This window comes from Balaenoptera ricei, chromosome 8 (assembly GCF_028023285.1).
Source record: "Balaenoptera ricei isolate mBalRic1 chromosome 8, mBalRic1.hap2, whole genome shotgun sequence".
In the NCBI taxonomy this organism is placed as follows: domain Eukaryota; kingdom Metazoa; phylum Chordata; class Mammalia; order Artiodactyla; family Balaenopteridae; genus Balaenoptera; species Balaenoptera ricei.
The window spans coordinates 88,452,264-88,476,112 of NC_082646.1; the positions used below are offsets into that span (position 1 = coordinate 88,452,264).

Sequence of the window (23,849 nt, forward strand, 5' to 3'; positions counted from 1 at the left end):
TGTATGGAGTTAGCCAGTCCCCTCCCGCACTCCTTCCCATAGTTAGTTAATAGACATAGGAGGACATTTGCCAAAATGGCAGGCTTCTGACCTCATGACCATGATGTTGCAAATCAGCCTCCCTGGCATGGCAGGTGAGCCTCCAGAGCTCTGGGTGGACAATGCTTCACAGCCCTAAGGCACCAGCTGCTGACTGTCAGTGCAAGAGCAAAACAGCTACTGACTTCAGGTAGCCCAGGGGAGGGGACACCCTGGTCCCCTCACCAACTTTGGGAGCTATGCTCAATGCCGGGGGCTTACTCGGTGTCTGTTGGAGAGTGAGGTCCTGTCCTGCCTTCTCACCCATGATCCATCTAGCTTCAGCTTGTATCCATCCCCTCTGAGTCCATCTTTCCATTCTCTTCATGAGTTTCTTTGGTCTTTATTGAGAGAAAAAGGTGGAAATTTTAAAATTGAGAGAAGAGTAGGAGTGGAATTGATTAGAGTGGGAGAGTCAAACTGTCAAAGCACAGACTTTGCAAAGAAGCTGTTTTTATTTCCCAATGGCAAATTGCCCTTTCTGGAATGTTCTGGAGATGATGTATCATGGAATCCCCAAACGAGTCTCTTGTTCTGATGCTATTAGGTAGTGTCCTTTTGGTATGCTGGTTGATCTTTCATAGTGTTAGTTTTTTGTTACTTAAAAAAAATCAGCTATAAATAAAATGTATTTTTGTAATTTCCATGTGTATATATGGTATATTTCTACCAATGGCCGCTTGTTGTAGTCCAAAACCTAAATCAGTTTGCAAAACACTGTGGACAGTGCAAGATTTTACTGACAGATTAACACAATGCCTAAGTCTATCCAAATAGGTATTCTGTGCACTTGAATGAACAAAGAGCCAAAGAAACTCAGCCTTTTCATGCAAATGGTATGAGTCTGATAAAGTCAGCTACATTGTCCCGCCTTATCAATGATATGAATATTTCATCAGTGCAATGATATCAACCCGGTACTTTGTCTACTTGGTAAATGCCTGGAAATACTGTATGTGAAAATGAAGTTCCAACACCTTAGTGTAATTTAAGTATAGGCACGTGCTTTCAAGACAGTGTCTGTGTTTTGGATGTACCAGTGACTCGCAGAAGAGGAGCCCACAGTGTGCGGTGGTCTGGCTCCAGCTGGCTAAAAGGATGCAGAAAAATCATGGTGAGCTGTGTAGAACCCCGTGAAATACTGAGTCAGTCAATGGAGATGGCTAAAAATACAGCATGCTAAATCAGACACTCTTTTAAACGAGATACCGCAGGTTTAAGAGCAGTATATGGGAGGAAAACCTTAAGTTGAGAAGAAATCAAATCTGTTTGTGTTGTCCCACCAATGCGAGATGGCCGCCATTGTTTGATATTCTGTGACTAAGATGTGGTCCCTTTTCTGAAGAGTCTCCTGACCTCATGGGGGTTATGGATACCTGGACAGCTGACTCTGAGAAAAGGCAGGTGGTCAAAAGTGCCCTGTGGAAGTCAACACAGAGTTCCACGCAAACCCAGAGGCTCTGTGTTCCTCATGACCCTCCAGACAGTTGAAGAAGCCACAGAAGACATTGGTGACCTCAGAGAAGGAAGCTAAAGTCCGAAGAAGTGGAGTGACCTGCCCGAGGCCTCCAGCCCAAGCCCACTGACTCATGATCGGGCTTGCTTTCCATTTCACCATGCTGCCTGCACGCTTGCCTGCGACACGTTTCTTGAACTGTGCTAGGAAGTTCAAAAAGTAGACAAGGGTCATATGAGGGACTATCTACATTCTTGTGAAGAAAAAAGATAATTGAATATGTAAAGAACTTCAGATAAAGTGTATGAGGACAATGCATTTGTGGCATAATAAACTTTTTTTGGAACTAGTTTCAACGTGAGTTTTCTGCATTCATGAAAAGAAGGCATTTTGGCTTTTTCCAGAGAGCACCATCAAGGAAATGGTGTTCTCTACTGCTGTTCAAGACTTCAGGGGTGTGTTCTTCTCTCAGCGCCATGGGTCCAAACAGGCAGGTGGGGAGGCCACAGCAGCTTGTCACTGAGAGGTAGCCGATTCTGCACTTTGCACTAGGGGAGGCTATCCCATGGTACAGGAACGTAAAAGTCTATTGCGTGCCCTGGTACCTACCATCCGAGATGCATTGGTACCTGCAGAATAGGAACTTGCCTCTTTCAGGGTGTGCTATGGACTGAATGTGTCCTCCGCAATTTCTATGCTGAAATCCTAACCCCCAATGTGATGGTATTAGGAGGTGGGGCCTTGGGAGGTGCTTAGCTAGTGAGGGGAGCCCTCGTGAATGGGATTAATGCCCTTATAAAAGGGACCCCAGAAAGCTCTCTTGCCCTCTTTTCTGCCACATGAGGATAAAATAAGGAGTCGATAGTCTGCAACCCAGAAGAGGGTTCTCACCAGGACCTGACCATGCTGGCACCCTGATCTCGGACTTCCATCCTCCAGAACTGTGAGAAATAAATGTCTGTTGTTTGTAAGCCACCCAGGCTATGGTTCTCTGTTATGGCAGCCTGAGCTGATGAATGACTAAGGGTGGATCATGTAGGAATCAGTTCTCTGGTACCAGAAGAAGTTATATTGTGCATGTGCTAATTTAAGAATTCAGCAGAAGGGCATGTAATTTCTGAGCATTCTTGATGGAAGAATGGGTAGGATATTGTTAGATTTGTGATATAAAAAAAGAAAAGACTTCTGAGAGTACGGATGGAGGAGGAGAAAGATTTAAATACCTGACTAAAATAAGTGCTTCTCTAACAGGCAGAAATTAACAAAATAGATCAAAAGATTTAAATACCGATTACCAAAAAATAAGCTTCTTTTTTCTACGTAACACACAGGAACTCATTGTTTAATGAAAAAAAATAACATATTATTTTAAAGTTTGAGAACAGAATTTAAATGTAATCCACTCCTATTACACATCAGAAAGTAGTTTGGACTTTTCTAACAACATACAGCCAAATACACTTAGGGAAAGATAGTAATTTAGCAGTGACTGACTTGGGTCCAAGTATTAGAAATTAAATGTGGCCATTTAGTCCAATCTTGAAGATATTCTAGTCAAGGACCTTTGTGAGGACCAGAAACCCATTCACACTTGCTCAAATGTAGAGACTGACTGAGCAAATACAGGCAGACCTCAGAAATATTGTGGGTTTGGTTCTAGACTGCCACAATAAAGCAAATATCACAATAATGTGAGTCACATTAATTTTGGGGTTCCCAGTGCATATAAAAGTTATATTTACACTATACTGTAGTCTATTAAATGTGAAATAGCATTACGTCTAAAAAAATACATACCTTAATTTAAAAACACTTTATTGGTAAAAAATGCTAACCATCATCTGAGCCTTCAGCGAGTTGTAATCTTTTCGCTGGTGGAGGGTCTTGCTTCAGTGTTAATGTCTGCTGACTGATCAGGATGGTGGTTGCTGAAGGTTGGCATGGCTGTGGCAACTTCTTAAAATAAGGCAACGATGAAGTTTGCTGCATTGATTGACTCTTCCTTTCGTGAACGATTTCTCTATAGCTTCAGTGCTGTTTGATAGCATTTTGACCACATTAGAACTTCTTTCAAAATTGAGTCAATCTCAAAACGCTGCTGCTGCTGCTTTATCATCTAAGTCATATTCTAAATCTTTTGTTGTCCTTTCAACAGCCTTCACAGCATCTTCTCCAGGCGTAGATTCCATCTCGAGAAACCATTTTCTTTGCTCATCCATGAGAAGCAACTCCTCATCCGTTACAGTTTTATCATGAGATTGCAGCAATTCAGTCACATCTTCAGGCTCCACTTCTAGTTCTCTTGCTGTTCCCACTACATCTGTAGTTACTTCCTCCGCTAAAGTCATCCATGAGAATTGGAATCAACTTCTTCTAAACTCCTGTTATGTTGATATTTTGACCTCTTCCCGCAAATCACAAGTGTTCTTAATGGTATCTAGAATAGTGAATCCTTTTCAGAACGTTTTCCATTGACTTTGCCCGCATCCATCAGAGGAATCACTATCTATGAAGCCTTACAAAATGTATTTCTTAAATAATAAGACAAAGTCAAAAGTACTCCTTGATCCATGGGCTCCAGAATGGATGTGTTAGCAAGCATGAAAACAACATGAATCTCATTGTACATCCCCGTCAGAGCTCTTGGTTGACCAGGTGCATTGTCAATGAGCAGTACTATTTTTAAAAAATCTTTTCTGAGCAGTAATCTCAACAGTGGGCTAAAAATATTCATTAAACCATGTTGTCAAACAGATGTGCTGTCATCTGGGCTTTCTTGCTCCATTTATAGAGCACAGGCAGAGTAGATTTAGCATAATTCTTAAGGACCCTAGGGTTCTTGGAATGGTAGATGACCATTGGCTTCAACTTTAAGTCACCAGCTGCATTAGCCTCTAACCAGAGAGTCAGCCAGTCCTTTGAAGCTTTGAAGCCAGGCATTGGCTTCTCCTTGCTGGCTATGAAAGTCCTGGATGGCATCCCCTTCTAATATAAGGCTGTTTTGTTGTATGGCTGTTAGCATAACTGATGCCATCTTGGATGCTTAGTTTCTCCTGTCCTTTTACAGACCTCTCCCAGGACTGTACTGTGCAGTGAATCACTTCTCTGTCATCAAAGGCTTTGTAGTTAATAGATACTGTTTAATAATCATTAGGACCAGGTCACCTCTATGCTCTCTAGTCCCCCCAAATGATGAAAACCTTCCCTAATGTAATCCCGGTGCCCATGAGACTAGTTACCCATCATAAATCTTGACTTAGGAATGCACGTCCTGTTTCCAAGCACATACCTCCATATTCTAGGTTAGCTATAAAATTGTCCCAATGGCCCCTCGGCAGTGCAGGATGCTTCTGGATCGTCCACCTGATCCCACCCTGTGAGTAAATTACCCTATAATAAACTGATCCATTGATTACGTGGAGCTTCCTGCCTAATTTTTCAGTCTCAAGATGCCTTCTCAGTTTGGTGGGTACATTTTGTTCCCTCTGTCCTCCAACATTCGTCTACATTGACAGCCTGTTGTTTAGTGCAGTCACCTTCATTAATCATCTCAGCTGGATCTTCTGGGTAGCTTGCTGCAGCTTCTACATCAGCACTTGCTGCTTCACCTTGCACTTTTATGTTATAGAGATGGCTCTTTCCTTAAACCTCATGAACCCACCTCTGCTAGCTTCAAACTTTCTTCTGCAGCTTCCTCACCTCTCTCAGCCTTCATGAAATTGAAGAGAGTTAGGGTCTTGCTCTGGATTGGGCTTTGATTAAGGGAATGTTGTGGCTGGTTGGATCTTTAGACTACTAAAACTTTTTCCAGATCAGCAATAGGCTGCTTTACTTTCTTATCATTTGTGTTTTCACTGGAGTAACACTTTTAATTTCCCTCAAGAACTTTTTCTTGGGCTTCCCTGGTGGCGCAGTGGTTAGGAATCCACCTGCCAATGCAGGGGACACGGGTTCGTGCCCCGGTCCGGGAAGATCCCACATGCCGCGGAGCAACTAGGCCCGTGAGCCACAACTACTGAGCCTGCGCGTCTGGAGCCTGTGCTCCGCAACGGGAGAGGCCGCGATAGTGAGAGGCCCGCGCACCGCGATGAAGGGTGGCCCCCGCTCGCCGCAACTGGAGAAAGCCCTTGCACAGAAACGAAGACCCAACACAGCCAAAAATAAATAAATAAATTTATTTAAAAAAAAAAAGAACTTTTTCTTTGCACTCACAACTTGGCTAACTGTTTGGTGCAAGAGGCCTAGCTTTTGGCCTGTCTCAGCTTTCAACATGCCTTCCTCTCACTAAGCCTAGTCACGTCCGGCTTTTTATTTAAAGTGAGAGACATTGGACTCTTCCTTTCACTTGAACATTTAGAGGCCATCGTAGGGTTATTAATTGTCCTAATTTCAATATTGTTGTATCTCAGGGAATAGGGAGGCCCAAGAAGAGGGAGAGAAGGAATGGGGGAACAGCCGGTCAGTGGAGCAGTCAGAACACACGCAACATTGACTAAGTTTGTCCTCTATATGGGTGTGGTTCATGGCGCCCAAAACAATTACCATAGTAACATCAAAGATCAGTGATCCCAGACCAACATAAGAAATATAATAATAATGAAAAAATTGAAATATTGCACGAATTACCAAAATGTGATACAGAGACATGAAGAGAACAAATGCTGTTGGAAAAATGGTGCCAATAGACTTGCTCGACACAAGGTTGCCACGAACCTTCGATTTATAAAAAAATGAAATATCTGCAAAGTGCAGTAAAGCAAAGCGCAATAAGACCAGGTGTGCCTACGCAGGGCCATTTCATGGAAACAAAACAGCTCCCGATGGGGAGGGATGGAGACTGCCGTCCTCCCCCTGGCTCGCTCTCTCCTGTTCTCTCTCCACACGGGCTTTCACCTCTGTTTCTCTATGCATACCTGCTCTGTTCTCTTGCTTCCCTTGGCCTACTATCCTTCTCTGTTTTCTCATTAGTGTGTATGTAGCTGAAAATCCACCCCAGGACCCACTCTGCACAACTTTACCCTTTCATTACCCACCCCTCTCTGGCTGCCATCTCTGTGCCCCCAGGGCAAATTCTTGAGACTCGGATTGGTCCAGTTCATCCACCTATGATGAGCCACCCTTGGGTCAGGTGCCTATACAATCAGCTGTCAGCAAGGAGACAGGGTCATGTGACATAAGCATGCCCACCCCCCTCCCCGGACTGACCCTTTCAGCGAGGGCTTTTGCTGGGGCTTGTACCCAGAGGAGGAAGCATGAGTGGGCGGGTCCTTCAAAAGCCTGGAATTGGCCACTACCCCCAGGATGGCAGCCAGCAGGTGGGCAGTCCCTGTGGACACTGCCACAGAGAGGCGAGGGCATCCTCGACTCCCACGTCAGGTGAGAATGCACGTGCTTGCAGACCTGCCCACCACTCCCACCCTAATACCTGTCCTGTTGAAAATGCTGCTGGGTCTAGAAAGTGACTTCTGACTGAGGCCCAGTTAGCACAATGTCTTTCTTAGCAGATGATAAATACTTGTAAATTGAAACGAATGATCTTAGCTCAGGTGATGTTAATATGGCTCCTGGCCACACACTTGCATGATGTGAAAACTGATGAGCTTCTCAATAGAGTCTTTTGAAACAAAATTGGTTTCTAGTAAAATTGATATTATTGTGGCTCTTCCCTTCTAAATATTTAGTAAGTTAATGTCCCAAGAATTGAAAAGTCTCTTGATTTCTTAAGGTGAACTGTTACAGAATCCTAGCCTGTGATAAGTGCTAAAATGTAGGGTGTTTCTGGGAAGGGATATTTAGGAAGTATCAATAGAATTAGTGCCAGAAACAAATTCTTTTAGAGGATATTAAGTTGCTTTGATTATGCAGGTTTCAAAAACAGAGAAATTTGTGATGGGGCAGAATTTGTCTTCATAGGACAGATCCACACTTTAATGAAAGCCATTATATAATGAAATCTTGAAACTGATTATCTTCATTCTCTGACTTTGGCGAGACTTTTGTGAATTATGGAGGGAGGCCATCAATGTATTTTACATAAATTAACTGTGACTTCACTTTATTTTCCCCCATCTCTACCTTATGACTAAACTGGCCCCCTCCAAACCCACACACAAACTGAGTCGAGAGATGGTTTTACCGAATAGAATCAGAGGAATATCGTTGGTCTGGAAGTTTTGAAAAAAGCAGAAATAATCAAGGCCTTGACAATTCACATTAAACCAGTCTCTGGTTGCTCATCTGTGAAATGGGTATAAGAACTTTTGCATTTCCTACCTCCTGTGGTGGTTGTAAGGAGCACGTGGCATAATGTAACCGAAAATGCTTTCAAAAGTATATTTGAAGATGTTCTTACTAAAGTATTAGCTTCATAATTCAGTTTCATCCAGCGAAATGTTTTAGCTCCTTCCGTCTACTGAACTAATTTGTCACATGTTCTATAAAATTTTTAAAGTATTTATATTCTGTAAAATAAAAATACAAAGATGATCCTAAGTTTGGACCTGCCCATAAAAGCCAGCCTCACCTGGAGCTGTGCTTTGCTGTTGCTGCCTATGATTTGGAGGACATGTAAGTACTTGTGCCTGCGCTTTCGCTCTGGGGGGTAAACCCAGGCCAGGAATTCTCACCAAACATGTTAGACATGCTGGGCAAAGGCAAGTACTGAACAGGAGCTTGACTATAGCTGTTGTAATGTGATGCTTTGCTTCCTAATTAACTTTGTACGTCCTTGGCCTCTGCCAGGAACAGTGTTCATATGCTATTAGAATTTTTTATGGTAAAATAAAATGGCAAAGGCTTTCATGCCCCAAAACCTGCCTGCTCCTCATTTTGCCTACTCCAGATGGTGAGATGGACTCACAAATCAGTTGTACAGCAGTGCCCGCTGGGGGTTGTTAAAGGACAGTTGTGGGTCTGGCAGACCCCCTGTGGTCTCAACCTGGGGCATGAGCTCATCAGCCAAAAAGAGCTCACCCCTGGCCATCCACAGGCCCATGAGAGTTCCAGCCCATCCACGACTCTATCCTTGGGGCAGATGGTGTCCAGGGGCAGAATAAGCCAATGTTTGCTTACATGCCCTTCTTAGAACATAAAGAAGTCCCATCCAGTGCTCCCGAGGAGTCCAGGGATGATGTTAGTCTGGGACATAAACTCCCAAGACCACCTCTTTCCCCATTGCTAGTCCCGGCAATCATGACGCCAGCCTTATATTTAGACCTAACCAGAGACTATGTGTTACACTCCATGCTCTGCCCTTTGATCTAAGCTGGTTGCACAGGAGGCATATCTGACCCAGGAGCCACAGATTCATAGGCTGACCAGCCACCAAAAAAAATGTGGCTTAGCACATGGGGCTAGGCCAACCAGATTCTCTCTCTAGGAAACACCAAGAAACAGAGTCTGTTAGCTGCAGGTGTTGAAACTGAATGGTCAAGACTCAGAGGCCATGATGGGCTGTATTCAAAACAAAGATCTAAGAAATCAGAATATTGACTAAGAAGTAGCCTTGAAGCCAAGGAGATTAGAGATAAGAAAGCCTATCTCCTGTAATAAAAACAGACCAAAAACCCAACTCTGAATGTTTCACAGGAGTCCCTATGCCCTAATGGAGAGACACGACCCTGGGCTTTTGTGGCTCCAGTGAGATTCGGGCGGCAACATAGTGATGTTCCTCACTTCAGCCTAACTGCTGAAGCTTTCTGCAAATACTCAGAAAGTACCTCGAGACTGAGGGAGCGATTCTTCACTCCACTCTGTAAAGAAAGCTCAACTATGTACAAAAGACACCCCCGAAGCTGCTGTCTTGCTTCAGTGATGAGGGATAAACTTAGAGCCTCTGCAAAATGCTGTTGCAGGGCTCGCCATGGGGTGGAGAGCATGGCAGAGGAGAGGACCAGTGGGCCCAGGAACGGAGGGCTTCCCTGCTCCCGCATTTGCTTTTTCTTTCCTCCTGGACCCTGGCTGCTCCTAGCTCTCAGGACCAATGACGTGATCAGATGGAAGGAAGTGGTTGGTGCCTACTTCCGTCCCAGGAATGGCTGACAGACACAGCCCCAGGGAGCTGGAAAAGGCACATGGCAAAGCCAGCCCCTCCTTGCTGGTCCCCATTAGAAATAGGAGAGCAAACTCATTCCAAAGGATGATCTCCAGACATCTTTTAGGAAATGTCATGCATCCAACTCAAGAGCTCTGCTGGCCACTGGAAGCCAGAAAGAATGTGCCTAGGAAGGAGTATGGAACCAAGTAATGAAAACATTAGTGAGAGTGATGGTCAATTAACTGTAAAATGTACACAGATGGTTAGAGGGAAACACAATTGCTTTGAGTCTCTCTATGACCTTCTGGAGGTACAGTTATGACAAATACTGGTTGGCACAGTTGGGTACTTCATTTTAACAACATTCCAGTGTTCATATTTGCACACAGACAAACCCACATTTAGGGAGAGGTCATCTGACTCCTCGGAACTGAAATAAAGTATTGTTAGCATAACAGTTTCACCACCCACCCCTCCTCCAAGCCAAAGAGCTCTGGCTAACTCTTGAAGGGAAAACACTGCAGGTTATCTGGTCTCTGATATGGGCTGTGTGTGCTTGCTCTGGACTCTGCTGGGCCTTCACGGAACATATAAAAGGGCTTGCTTTTGCCCCCAGTGCCCAGTCTGTCACCCAGCTCCTGGTAGCTGAGGCCTACGGGAGCCCCACAGGGCCTGTGGAAGCCACACCTCTTGAAGCCATATTCCCAGTGATGCCAACATAACCTAATGAAAAGTCAGGCTACCACCCAGATGTCTTACCTATGGGACATTCAGAAACTATTGGATTGGGGACATAGGGTCGACCGATAAGTCATCTGTTGGACCGGATTTCTCATGCTTCGGCTGGTGGCAAAGCCAGAAACTGTTTGTATGCTCCTGGAGTAGTCCATTTCCTAGATCAAATTTGGCAGCATCAAGAGAAAGGGCGTGGATAGTCTTAAGACTGTGAAAACAAAGGGTTGCCAAATTGCCCGAGTTGCTTCATGTATTAATATTCAGGTGCTTTGGGAACTAAAAGTTTGCTTCTCTCTAATTTAAGGTTTTGTCCCTAAAATTGGAAGGTCCCAGACAAGCTTTCTGTGTCCCAGGGACCAACTCTTTTAATGGTTCAGGTAAAAGAGAACCAAAGGCTGAGACCAGAAGCCGTGACTTGAGCAGATACGAGGCCTGGAGAAGGGCTGCAGGGCTGTCTTTCTGCCAGGGTGTGCATGTCTATTGATTGTTAATCTTTCATTTAATTGGAACTGTACAGGAAGCACTGATAGAAGCTTCCACATAGCCATCTATTCAGTCCTTCATTGGCTGAGCAAACTTTCCTGAATTCTTACTATGCATCAGACACCGTGCTAGGTGATCGGGATTCAGCAGTGAACAGGACACAGCGCCTCCCCTCACAGAGTTCACGGTCAAGGGAGACTGATCCTTGAGACACAAAGCCCAACATATGAAGGACTCACCATGCATTCAATGATTTTTCTACCTCATAATAGCCAGCCGAATGAAAACTGAAGTCCCCTTCTTTCTGGAAACATTTAGGTTTAGAAAATGACAGACTCTGCAATTGCATCTTCTGATTAGGCTACACACAGCTTTCCTACCCAAGGATCTTGAACTGATTAGTAAGGTACCCACAATATCCCCCTGGGGATAGAGAACAAATTGCCAACTGCCAAGAATCAGCAAGCATTTGTTGATTTCAGGAACCATATATTCAGTACTTTACGAATGAAACCACAGTACACCGAACGCTCACTTTGTATTGTTCATATCAGCAAACTGCCATTCAGAATGTACTGGATTATTAATGAATGGGCTTGGGTTTTTATTCAGCCTCTGAAATATAGTGCTCTGTGGAGCAAATCTAAACAGGTGAACCAGGTAGAGCTCTGCAGTGATACCATTTCTTTTTCTTTTTTCTTTCTTTGTGATACCATTTCTTTGCTGCATTAGCCTGTTTTCCTTGGTTGAAATTGTGTTTGTTTTCTCCTGGAAATTTTGCATATGAAATAAAGCACATCGTCTTGCTTGTAATTTTCTTTCCAAGGTGTTAGTGGATATATGTGTTCACATTTTGTCTTTTCTCTTGCTTACTAGTTCTTTCTCCATTCCCCATAAGGAAAAGATTTTAACAAGCGTTTACAAATTCTCATAATATTAGAAATCACCATGTGATGAACTGATGACTCTTAACTGTTTTTGAAATTATAGGATCCTAGACTCTTTTAGTTGGAAGAGAATTTACTGGGGAAATGATCCAGGTTTCTACCCTGCAATCAACCCCATGACCTGTGGACACTATAGAGGCCTACCTGGTCAAAGATTAAGCAGAATTAGGACTTCAGCCAGGCAGGTACTCAAAATGAGGGAGAGGGGAATGAATGGGGAGGAGATGGAGGGTTTTAAATATAATTTAATATTTAGGGGAAAAAAGCAATGTAGTCACCATTGAGTGGGAGTGGAAGAATTTCCTTGATTTTAAATCACACATGGCATGAGAGGACACCAAAATATTTTCAGTTTGGGGTCTGAAAAGTTTTACTCTAGCTCTGAATCTATGTCAAGGCCACTGTTATCACACGTTAAAGGGATGCCCATGTTAGGATTTGGGGTCATCCAGACCTAGATTGGAACCTCACCTCTACCACATTCTAGCTGTGCTCCTCTGGGCAAGTCATGTCCCCTCTCTGAGTCTTATCTGTGAAATGAAGCTGGGATCTAGTCAGTGAAGTGACTATAGAGCTGGAAGGAGAGAACACAGAGTTTACAACTGCAGGACACTCCACAAGCATGATGGACTATTGTTATTGATTAGCCTCTGCTTGAATACTTCTAGCGTTGGGAAACTCACTATCTTGCCAGAGCCGAAGCATTACCCATTGATCCACCAGGAGTGACTCCTATGCTCAGCCCCTTCCAGCCCCCAACTATGGACAGCCTCCCTTTTCAACAGCTCAGGACACCAATAAGCACCCCCCCAAAAGAGGGTGAGCTCAGGACACCTAGGGAGAGGTGGCTGGTGCTGTGATAGGAAAGGCTCTTCATCACCTGGCTGAGGTGAGACTAGCTGGAACCCGCTGGAGATCTCCCACAGATTCCACGGTCCCATCACTCCCAGGAGTCATTCTTCTGAGCACCCAAAAGACTCAACTCACCCAGGGCATACCACCCTGGTCCTAGCAAGCAACTTGCAAAACACCTGGGCCTGGTGCATTTAAAGGGCTGGCAGCAAAGACGGTCGGCTCTGTAAGAATGACATGGAACTCATTACCAGAATCATATGGTAAGCCAGAGGAAAATAAGATTCTATTTAGGAAAACTCCATGAGACTGCTCATGTAACTGCTCAGGGACAGCATTGCTAAAGTGAAGTTCGCCTGTGCTGGATTCAGGAGAAAACTTGCCTCTCCTTATCTTGGAGTCCAGACTCTTGGCAGTTATGACATTTGCCCACACATTCTCCATAGCAGCTGGCTGAGGTGGGCTGGAGGAGAACAGGGAAAATATAATAAACTGAAGCCAGTCAAGAAAAAATGAGCTAAGGGTTTAAGTGTTTGGGCTTTAGAGCAGCTTGGCCACATCTTAGCTGTATACTTCGTCGTGCCTCTGTAAGTGGGGATGAGGACATATTCCTCGTGGGTTCAGGCTATAAACATTAATGAGATGCTATAAGTAGCATGCTGAGCCCAGGACCTGGCACAGAGAAACCCCTTGATAACTAGTGCTTGATATTTGGTATCATGTGATGTTGTGGCAGGGCTGGGGAGAAACTCCCAGAGTGTCACTAACCCCCAGTGGTCTCTCTTGTACTCAGACCCCAAGACACCGTTTCTGGTGCTAGAACTGGTCTCGTCAGAGCATCTTTGCTCTGTTCCTAAAACAAACGATAAAATGACATCAGTTCTTGAAACGCACCTGTAGTAAACTGTTTCTTTGGGATGGATGGGGAAGGATGCAGCGAGCAATTCAGACACCACCCTCTTTCCCGTGCAGAGGGTCACACAACCTTTTTCTGCAAGAGGCCTGATCGTGTACATGCCCGCGCGCGCACGTGCACAAACACTCCACATCTTGGACAAGCGAGCCTGTCCTGATTGTCCTGTGACTCTTCCCAAATCACTTCCAGGAGGGATAAAAAGGGAACCTAGATTCCTGGAGGCTTACACAGGAAGGAGCTGCTACTTGGAGGGAGAGGGTGGGCTCAGCTGACAACCCACTGTGTCACCATAGGCAGTGGCTTCACTTCACTGGTTTGTAAAGAGATACCATTTTGACCTGCTCCCATATCAGTTAATGCTGGAAACCAAGCCTACATTAAACCCCAAATTTCCCTCTTTCCAAACTCAACACAATCTAATCAATTAAATAAGGGGGAAAAAAAAATATATATATATCTAGACCTGAGCTGTCCAGTATGGTAGCCACTAACCCCATGTGGCTATTTAAACTGAAATTTAAATAATTAAAATGAAATAAAATTTAAAATTCAGTTGCTCAGGTGTACTAGCCACATGTCAAGTCTCAATAGCCATGTGTGGCTAATGACGTCCATATTAAACAGCACAGATACGAAACATTTCTGTCACTGCAGATAGTTCAACTAGACAACATAGATCTGCTACGGATGGAAACGTGTTCTCCCTCCCTACCCTGCCCCACCCCACATACATACGTTGATGCCTTAATCCCCAATGTGTTGGTATTTGGAGATGGAGCCTCCGGAGGTAATTAGGCTTAGATGAGGTCATGAGGGTAGGGCCTTCATGGTGGTACTAATGTCCTTATAAGCAGAGGGAGACACACCGGAGCTCTCTCTCTCTCTGCCATGTGAGAACACAGCAAGAAGGTGGCCAACTGCAAGCCAGGAAGAGAGCTCTCACCAGGAACTGAATTGGCCAGCACCTTGATCTTGGACTTCCAAGCCTCCAGAACTGTGAGAAATAAATGTCTGTTGTTTAAGCCACCCGGTCTATGGTACTTTGTGATAGCAGCCAGAGCAGACCAATGCAGATAATAAGTATTCATGAGTTCAGTCCAGCTTCTTTTATTTATGTGAACTGGGCTTTTCACCTCGAAACTGGTTCTGGAAAAATATTTTCCCTGTGCAAGTAAAACGTGGCTCTCAGCAGGCGGCCACCTGCAGCTTCTGAGAAGGGCCTGATGTTGCACCTGTGTTTGTTTTTGCAATGAATGCCTGCAATGGCCACAGTGTCTCCTCCTCCCTAAAGATTTCCAAATCGCATTTTCTTCTGGATAATAAAGAACAAGCTGATAAATATCAGCCCTGGATGTGAGGGGATGGGGGCTGTTTCATCCCAAGTCTAAATCCATTCTGTCACCTAGTGGATTCCCCCCGCCCCACATGAGAGAAACAAGGATTTTGTGTTAATGACCAGAAACCTTGATGCAAATTTGCCTGGCAAACCATAGGAAGGTGAGCATTAGCTGTGTGTCAGGTGGTGAGCTGAGCAGTTCACACACATTATCTCAGTTAATTCGCAACACCAATTATCATGCACATTTTCCACAAGGAAAAGGGCTCAGAGAAGTGAAGAACCTGCTTCACTGACAGAGCCACTGGATGAATAAATGAATGCACAAATCAGTAAAGGCATGCAGGCTTAGTTTATGTGCACTGCATTCAGATAAACTCTGCAGAGATTAATAATCCTGGGGGAGTTTGGGAATGGATAGATGGAATAGCTTACATGTATTCCCCCTCTGGAGGTATCCTCCCTCAGGCTCCTGTAAAATCATCCGCTGATTATAGGACCTTTGCTGCTCTGTCTCTCCTGGCACCTGACTTGCGACCTAAGCGCAAAGCCAGCTGGCAAGCCACTGCCATTCTGCTCTTAGGAACTGGAACTAGGAGAGAGTTCCTGTGAATGAGGAACCCGAGTGACTCTCTAGGAGGAAGCTGATCAGAAAGGCAGGAGGTGCACAGGTGTGTGGAGTGAGAGGGAGTGAGGAGGGCAACTGCCTGGGCTCCTGGTGGCTTCCAGGCCCTGGTGCCAATTGGCGTGAGGCTTGTGACGGGACATGTGGTGTGTCTGCAGATGCTCCCCAGCTCCAAGGGCTTCCGGTGGGGCTGCAATCACAGGACCCTGGCCACCCGGCCCCAACATGGACAGAGACGGACATGCAGCCCAGACGAGCCGATCACATTTGCTCTCCGAGGAATGTGGTTGGAGCTGAGTGTCCAGTGGCAGCACCTCATTCCTTTCCTCCTAAAGGCCTGGACGCCTCCTTTGTTTCTCTTGAGTAAGTTTCTACTGTTTGTAACCAAACAAGCCTACTGGCATCTGCTCTTGTTATTCAAGTAAACTAGTTGGAGTGGCCTCTTTCCTCTCAACCAGAAAAGCCCCTAGAATATGTGAATCTCCAGCTGTGCGTCACTGATGCATCTTCGGATTCCTCTCCAGTCACTTTCCCTCCAGTTGCCGCCACACAGATGGCTTCTTGGATGTGCTGATGCTCTGCTATGGACGGGATAGAAGGCCTGGGCGATGGCCAAAACTCTCCCTTTGGGGCACCACCTCCAGAGGGGCCAAGCCCTTGACCTCACCTGATGCGGCAGATGTAATGCTGCCTGGGAGAAATGTGGTTGGCCCTCTCTAGAAAAGAATCACCCTCTTCCCCAAACTGCCTCCCAGCCACGCTCACCCCCTTGCTACTTTTTGTGGGTGGAGCTCTAGGGCCCTGCAAATTCAACGTTTCTCCCTCCCTGCTGGTCAGGCCAACCTCCAGCTCAAACCCCGAGGCCACCACCACTCCCTGTACTAGTAGCTCAGCAGTGAGGGCTGAGTCCTAAACCGGGTGGGAAACAGTAATGATGACTCCCAGCCGGGGGCAGTTCCCCATCTATCACCTTGTTTGTTGTCCCTACCCAACCATCCCATGAGAGCAATGTCTCCATTTCCCAGATGAGGAGACAGGCTCAGAGAGGTTAACATTCCCAAGGTCACATATCTGGTTGGGGACGGAATCTAGATGCCGTTGAAAGGAAAAGGCCAGTGTGCATGAGGTACCAACACGGCCTTCACCTCCAGTGAGAGGGAAGTCTTTAAAGCGGTGATTACATCTCTTCTCCTCCTGCTCCGAGAAGCCAGGCCCCCGCAGGCGCTGAATCCGGCCTGACCCCTTTGGACATAAAGTGGGGCACAGGTTACTTGGCTGAGGGAGTGGCAGGTTTTCCCACCACACTTGAACTCTCTACTTCCCTCAGGACTGACAGATCCGTTGATGAAGCTGTCATGATATAAACAGTCGGTTTCATACTCTATCAGATTTCCTGTTCCATCTTGCTCAAACCAGTTACCATTGGAGAGGATGTACTTCAGTCCCTCACCCACAGGCTGTTCCCTCTGCGCCCTCTACCCTGATGTCCTGAGAGTACACGTTGCTAATCTGATTGGTCGGACTCCAGGACATTCCCTGGGCCCTGCATCACCAGTGGCCAAGCTTACTCCATCTTAAAAGTCAGTGCACCTGTGCTCCCTGAGCGCCTGTTACAAGGTAAAGCCTGCCTTTGTGAGCAGGCACAACCAGGTTCTTCTTTCCTAGCTCTTCCATGTTGGTAACTAAGTGGGCAATCAAGCTGGAGGCAGCAGGGAGCTCCAATCATACCTTCAGCCCAACTTTGAATGCTCCAAAGCAGCTTTCCCTTTAGCTCAGCTATAAATTATTTTCCTGTTAATCTGGTGGTGTACCGGTAAATGTTTGACAACCAACTCTTTATGGAGGTTGGGAAGGGTGGAGAGGACAGGAACAACCCTGATTTGTACATTTGCCAATTTCCGTAGTGTAAATACTCTCATTGTGGCCAGTTTTAAGACATCAACGTGACACTATTAGGAAGGAATGTAACATTAGCACAACGTTCTATAGTATTTCCACTCTACAGACACAAGAGCCATAAATAACTTCAAGTGTAGGTAATTGTAAAATGTAGCAAAATAATTAGGGAGTGCTGAATTTTGAATATTTATTACCTTAGTTTTAAATATAGTTTAATTGTAAGTTGATATAGTTTAATTTTTAACAATAGCTGTATTTAACAACCAGCTTACAAAATTCCTGAAAATGTAACCACTGGCTCTCATGAGCTGTTCAAGCTGGCTCCAGCACGCTACTCTGTTATTCCTCTGCGTAGGGTGTTCGCTCAGTTGGGACCCCATCCTGTTTTCATCTGCCAAGCATCCTTCTTTTTGGGGAACAGCCTCTTCCATTCCATTTCGTTCTGGAGGGGCTGACAATCACAGGACCTGCCTCCCCAACCATCCTGATAACAGGACCTGTGACCAAAGCCGTGGGATGAAGGGATAGGTGACAGGGCTGGGTGTGGGCATTCCTGGGACCTTGGCTGTGACACCATAATACCGTCAACCCCATTCTCACTTGGGAAATTGTGGGAAACAACTCAGCTGACCCCAAAACTATGTCCTACCAGTACTGAGCCTAATGTTTCCTTCTGATAGCTCACTAGGGCTTCCCCTGTACCTGCGCCCCGGGCCACGGGATAGCCTGGGTGAACCTTGACAGGCCTCAGTTCCAGTCCTGGCTCTGCCATTCCGTAGCTCTGTGCCCAGGAGCAGCAGGGGTGGCGGAGGGGGGTGGGTGTAAGCTACTTCACCTTTCAGAGCCCCTGTTCCCTCATCTGTAAAACATGCCAAGAGCAGTTCCTATTTCACAAGGTTCGAGTGAGAATTAGATTGTTCACGTCAACTGCCTCCCTCTGTGCCCAGTATGCACTTAACTGGTGGCCAATTTTTGAGCCTGGAGAGATGGGAGCGGGGGCTATTGGGGCTCTGGAGAGGGAATGGGAAACAGGGCCCCACTGGACAGCTCTGTCTCCACCTGAGCTCTGCACTGGGTTTTCTTGATGCCTAGTTTATTCTCATTTATTCTCATTAAGAGTCTCTAGCTCCCCTCACTGCACTTGCCAGCCTGCAGTTTTCTAGAACAAGGGAGCCTCTCTTGTAACAACCAGCCTGGGGCAATGGGAATCTGGCTTCTTCCTGGAGAAGAATGGGTCTGGAATGCCCAGGGTGGGCAGACTCCCATGGGTAGAACAGAGGTTGCAAACTCTGGGGGACTGTCCAGCCTTTATATGTCCCGCATTGGGTTTTGGAAACACTGGAATTCATTGCTAAGATTTAGAACCCAGGAGCTTTTGCCTGACACTGGGCCCACACTCCTGGCTGGGCAGCAGTGGCTGGAACTGACCCCGCAGTCAGGCAGAAGCTCTGTAGCTTGCCAGCCTCCCCCTGGCTCCCGGCACCATGCCCAGGGTGTCCAGCTGGGCCTCACAGGCATGCACATTTGCATCCTCAAGCTAGAGGTCGCTGCACAAACTTAGGGCCGAGTGTATGTAATCTCCAGGGCTCCCACCACCCCATCTACCCATCTATCAGCATCTGCACCCTTATACCGCAGATACAACCTCCCGCTATTACAGATAAACCATCTCTGCTTCCATCTAAAGCCAATCCCTCTACTGTAAACTAGACCCAACCCCGCTAGTTCACTCAAGGATACCATTCCAGCAATTCCTCATCTCTCTGAAACCGTGGGTTAAATCCATTTCACCTGCCTTCACTAATCAAGGTCGTTTTAAGACTTGCATGTCCTCCAAGCAGCACGAAGCCTAAACAGTAAGATTTTTGCCTGAGTTTTTGTCCAGAAACTTGGAATCAGCTGTGTCTAATTCGATCTGAGTGGGTTAAGACTGGATAGGGGGCTTCCCTGGTGGCGCAGTGGTTGAGAATCTGCCTGCTAATGCAGGGGACACGGGTTCGAGCCCTGGTCTGGGAAGATCCCACATGCCACGGAGCAGCTGGGCCCGTGAGCCACAACTACTGAGCGTGCGCGTCTGGAGCCTGTGCCCCGCAACGGGAGGGGCCGCGATAGTGAAAGGCCCGCGCACCGCGATGAAGAGCGGTCCCCGCACCGCGATGAAGAGTGGCCCCCGCTTGCCGCAACTAGAGAAAGCCCTCGCACGAACCGAAGACCCAATACAGCCAAAAAATAAATAAATAAATAAATAAAATAAAAGTAGCTATAAAAAAAAAAAAAAAAAAAAAAAAAAAAAAAAAAAAAGACTGGATAGGACCACTGACCCTCTAACTGGGCCTGTGCCAGTGTCCGCTCAGTGACTTTTTGACATCAGAGGGCTAAAAACTCCACCCTCAGAACACGCAGAGGCCTGTAGCCGAGTCACACCCGAGCAGGACAATTACCACACCTTTTTCCAATCACCTCCCCATGCTCCCCACGCCTCAGGCCGCCCTGAGTCTTTATTCACTACCCCATAAATACCCCAGCCCCTTGCCTTGGGGGGTGGATCAGACCGGACCTGAGGCTTGTTCGCACAGCTTCTCATCTGGCTGTCTCGCAAGTCAGCCCTCTCTTCGCTGCAAACCTTGGCGTGTCAGCATTTGGCTTGCTGTGCGTCAAAGGAGCCTCTTCTACCTCGTCAGTTTTTCTCACTCTACTGGGTCATTCTCCATCAGACCACAAACGTCTGGTCATTTATCCCTTCTTAAAAAAACCATTCTCTCAACCCCGCTTACCCTGCCGGCTCCTGCTCAGATCTCAGCTTTCCTTGAAGCTAAACTCCCTAAAAAGTCATCTACACCCGCTGTCTCAAGCTCCTCTGCTTCCGTTCTCTCCCAAAACTACTCCAGTCAGGTGCGAACCCCCATCGCTCAACCAAAACTGCTCTCGGCAAGATCACCGGTACTAAATCCACGTTGCTGAATCCAAAAGCGAATGCTCAGGCTCCTCTCACTTGGCAGAGCAGCATCATTTGTCAGAGCCGACGGCTTCGCCCCGCTACACCCCTTCTTAACCTGTCTTCTAAAATACCTGGCTCACTGCTTCCTCCTATTCATTCTCCAAACTTGACGGATTCTTTGCCTTTGATCTACTGTGCTGCTGGCATAGTGAGGGCACAAGGGAGTCTAGATGCCAAGCACCAAAACGTTACATTTGATGGAAGATTTTGTTCTATCAGCTACGTTATCCTTTGCATGCTTCTGCGCTGAGCTCTTGCTCCTTCTGGCCATAGAGGCAGCACCTGGCAGAGGGGCGGCAGCCGCAGAGGGTGCCCCATAGGGGGACCCAGCAAGGGGGAAAGGGCAGAAATGCTGTATCATCGCTTCTCGCTTAGCTGGATTATTAATTCCCACAGCCTCCTAACTGCTTTCTCTGCGTCCTTCCTTACCCTGTTCTCAACATAGAGCAAGTCAGATCCTGTCACTCGTCAGCTGAAAACCCTCTAACTACTTCCCATCCCACTCGGAGTAAAACCCCAAGTCCTTACCATGGTTTGTAAGGTCCCACTCGAATGGACCCTCTCTGTACTCATCCCTACCGCTCTCCCCTCACTCCTGCTCCAGCCAGCTGGGCTCTCTGCTGACCCTCAAGCATCCCACCTTCAGCCTTTGCACCTGCCCTTCACCCTGAAACATGCCCCCAGGGTGGCACCTGGCTCTCGCCCTTAACCTTCGTCAAACCTTGTTTAGATGTTCCCTCTTCAAGAAACCCTGCTTTCCTCCTACCCTCGGGACCATCCTCATCTCTACTCTTTTTGTTTTCCCCTTAGCCTGTCATCTTCTGATACCATATTATGGTTTACTTATCTTTATTGTCTGCATCCCCCAGCCCCAAGAGCCTAGGAGGGTGCCTAGCACATAATATGCACTCAAATATTTCTTGACTACATGAATTTCTAGGAAGGACCGTGCCTTTGATCAGATTATCAAAGAGTTTTGTGCTCCAAAAACCATTTAAAAACTAAAAACATTTCCAAGGACTAAAGCTGTTTGAAACAAACTAACCCCTTGTTGCAGTCCTCAAAGATCCTTTCTGAGCACGGTCACAGCAACAGATGCAAATATATGTTGCCCTTGGCTTTTCCCAATCCCCCCACCCCGACTTGGCAGTGTTGGGGATCCCCTCCTCCCCTGAATGCTGGCTGGGCAGCAGCTTCCAGCCCCCGTGAGAGTGCTTCCCCAGCAGCAGCACAGACAGGAGAGAGACCATGAGCTTTACCACTCAAGTGGACACTGTATGTAGAGTATGTGCTGGGAGCAACGAGAACAGCAGTAAATACAGAACAAAAAATAACGATCTTTGAAATGACAACAAACGGGGCACATTATCTAAGAACTAACACCTAAGGAGGCCGCTGCTTAGGCTCTGGTGGGCAGCTCCTCAGGAGAGAGAGGCCGACTTCTTTCCAGGCTGCCTCGTCTTCAGGCCTCGTAACTTTTCATCTTTCAGCGCCTTCAAGAATTTATCTACAGGAGAGCAAAACAAACTTAGCTGTAGGAGAGATAAGGGCTTTTTCTAACACTTCCAAAGCAAGCTTATGGGAAGCAATTGTGTGCTCCCTACATGAGCCCCAAACCCATTATGACCCAAGGTGGGTGAGGGGAAAAAAACCCTAACAGCCAAAACTCGTCAAAGTGGAGAATAGGCGGTTGAGAAATCCAGGACTCAGAAAAGCCCAAGTATTCCAGGAGTTTTCTTCCCGAGGATGTGAGGAAGGAGACATTACAGGGTGCCTGATGAATTGGGGACCATTCCTATGGCCACATGGACCTAAACATGTCTGTTATTTCACAATAATGGGGATGGTCTTTCTAGAACCATCTGCCCTTTTCCAGTGGTCAAGGGCTAGCCTTAGCCAGACCAGGTGTTGGGAAAGACAAAATCTGTGGAACAGCCTATGGCTGTTTGGTCCTTCTGGGAGTAGAATATTCTACAGTGCAACTTGGTCCTTCTGGGAGTAGAATTGGGTTTAACAACTTTACTCTCTAACATCAAGGACTCAGTCTGCGCACTAGAGGAATCCTGCCCACATCAGCACACCTGGTCTGCTCTGGTCTGCCCAAGACTTCAGACCTTAGACCAGATGGCAGAGGCAAGGACCCTGGTGAAAGGGCGGCCAGGGGTCACAGGAGGCTACCTTCCAGCACTGAGAAATTGAGGATCCCAAAGCTCCTCAGTGAACATCCTTGGGCCTTCTGGGTCTTACACCGCCCCCTACAGATCAACTGACCCTCACCGACTTCCCCCTCCTCCCACTGAGGACCCCAGTTTAAGATAAACACTAAAAGTCAGGTCTCTAGAGACGGGGGCTGTGTGTCTCGGGGGGTGAAACTCCAGGGTGTTAGTATCACTGTGCAGGAGGCTTAAAGTTCAACTTGGGGGTTGTGATGGACAGAGTTCCAGGTTTAGAGGCTCAGAGTCCAGACTAACAAAAGGGCTCAGGACGGAGGGAGGTTGGAATTTGGGGCAAAAGGGTCCGTGAAGTCCAGATTTATGGTGAGCAAAGGAATCGGTTGAAATCCAGGATGGAGTGTCTGGGTTCTGGGGGATCGGTTTGGGATCAGGGATTCCTGGGAGCTGGAGTCTGAGCCCAAGGCCACACTGAGGGTGAGGGGCTCAGGGGGCATGGAGCCAAGGAGGGAGAAGAGGCAGGCTAAGGGTGGGCTCGGCCGAGGTTACACACAGCGCTGGGAGTCGAAGCCGTCCCCAGTGATGGTGAGCAGCTCCAGCTCCTTAATCCGGATCTCCAGCTCGCACAACTCCTCGGGGTGGGAGGCAGAGGCTAGCCGGGGTGTCATGGGGCCGGGGACCAGGGGCGAGGCAGCCACCTCGGGCCCCGGCGGTGGCGAGTAGAAGAAGCGCAGAGGCTCGTAGGGGATGGAGGCCAGGCCGGAGGGCCAGGGCGGGGGACAGTGCCGCTCACTGGGGGAACCCAGGCCGGGCGGCGGTGGCGGCAGGGGCGCTGGGGCCGGGAGCGCCTGGGGCAGAGGCTGGCCTCCAGCCGCCCCGCCCGCCGGCGCCCCTCCCGCCTTCAGCGGCACGAAGAGCTTCTTCCAGATGTTGAAGTCGCTGAGAGGGGACGAGGAGATGCCCCGGTCGTAGAGGGAAGGGAAGTAAAGGGGCGGGGCCGGCTGCTGGCTCATCGTGGGGCTCTGGCTGCCGCGCCGCCCCTTCGGCATCTTTTGAACGGGAGGATAAGTGGGAGGAACCCCGTGCCGGGAGACGCGAGCCCTGGCCCCGAGTCACCCGGGTTCTGAGGTTCCACAGGCCACGCCCCGAGGGAGAGCGGCCCCCACCCTTTCGCCCGGCCCCGCCCCAAACAGTCGAGATTCTAAAGCCCCGCTGTCCGCGCCCCAGAATATGGCCCCGCCCACCGACGCGCCCCTAGAGTGAGAAAGGCCAGCGGAGTAGCTGGAATGGGAAATCCCGCACGTGCGCCCTGATGTGC

General features: G+C 47.5%; 1 protein-coding gene across 1 annotated transcript; it reads right to left on the reverse strand.

The window, feature by feature from the left end:
- Nucleotides 1-21,724: 21,724 nt before the first annotated feature.
- C8H11orf91 (chromosome 8 C11orf91 homolog) lies at nt 21,725-23,580 on the reverse strand. Its single transcript, XM_059929639.1, has 2 exons — nt 23,085-23,580; nt 21,725-21,867 (listed from the first exon to the last, which is right to left on the reverse strand). The coding sequence occupies exons 1-2, from the start codon at nt 23,578-23,580 to the stop codon at nt 21,782-21,784; spliced, it is 582 nt and encodes a 193-aa protein (XP_059785622.1). The 3' UTR covers nt 21,725-21,781.
- Between the last annotated feature and the right edge of the window lie 269 nt (nt 23,581-23,849).

Coding starts and splice junctions, on each gene's coding strand:
- C8H11orf91 (XM_059929639.1), bottom strand. CDS start 23,580: ATGCCGAAGGGGCGGCGCGGCAGCCAGAGCCCCACGATGAGCCAGCAG. Junction 21,868..23,084: donor CGGCTTCGACTCCCAGCGCT/GTGTGTAACCTC, acceptor GCTCTCCTGTAG/ATAAATTCTTGAAGGCGCTG.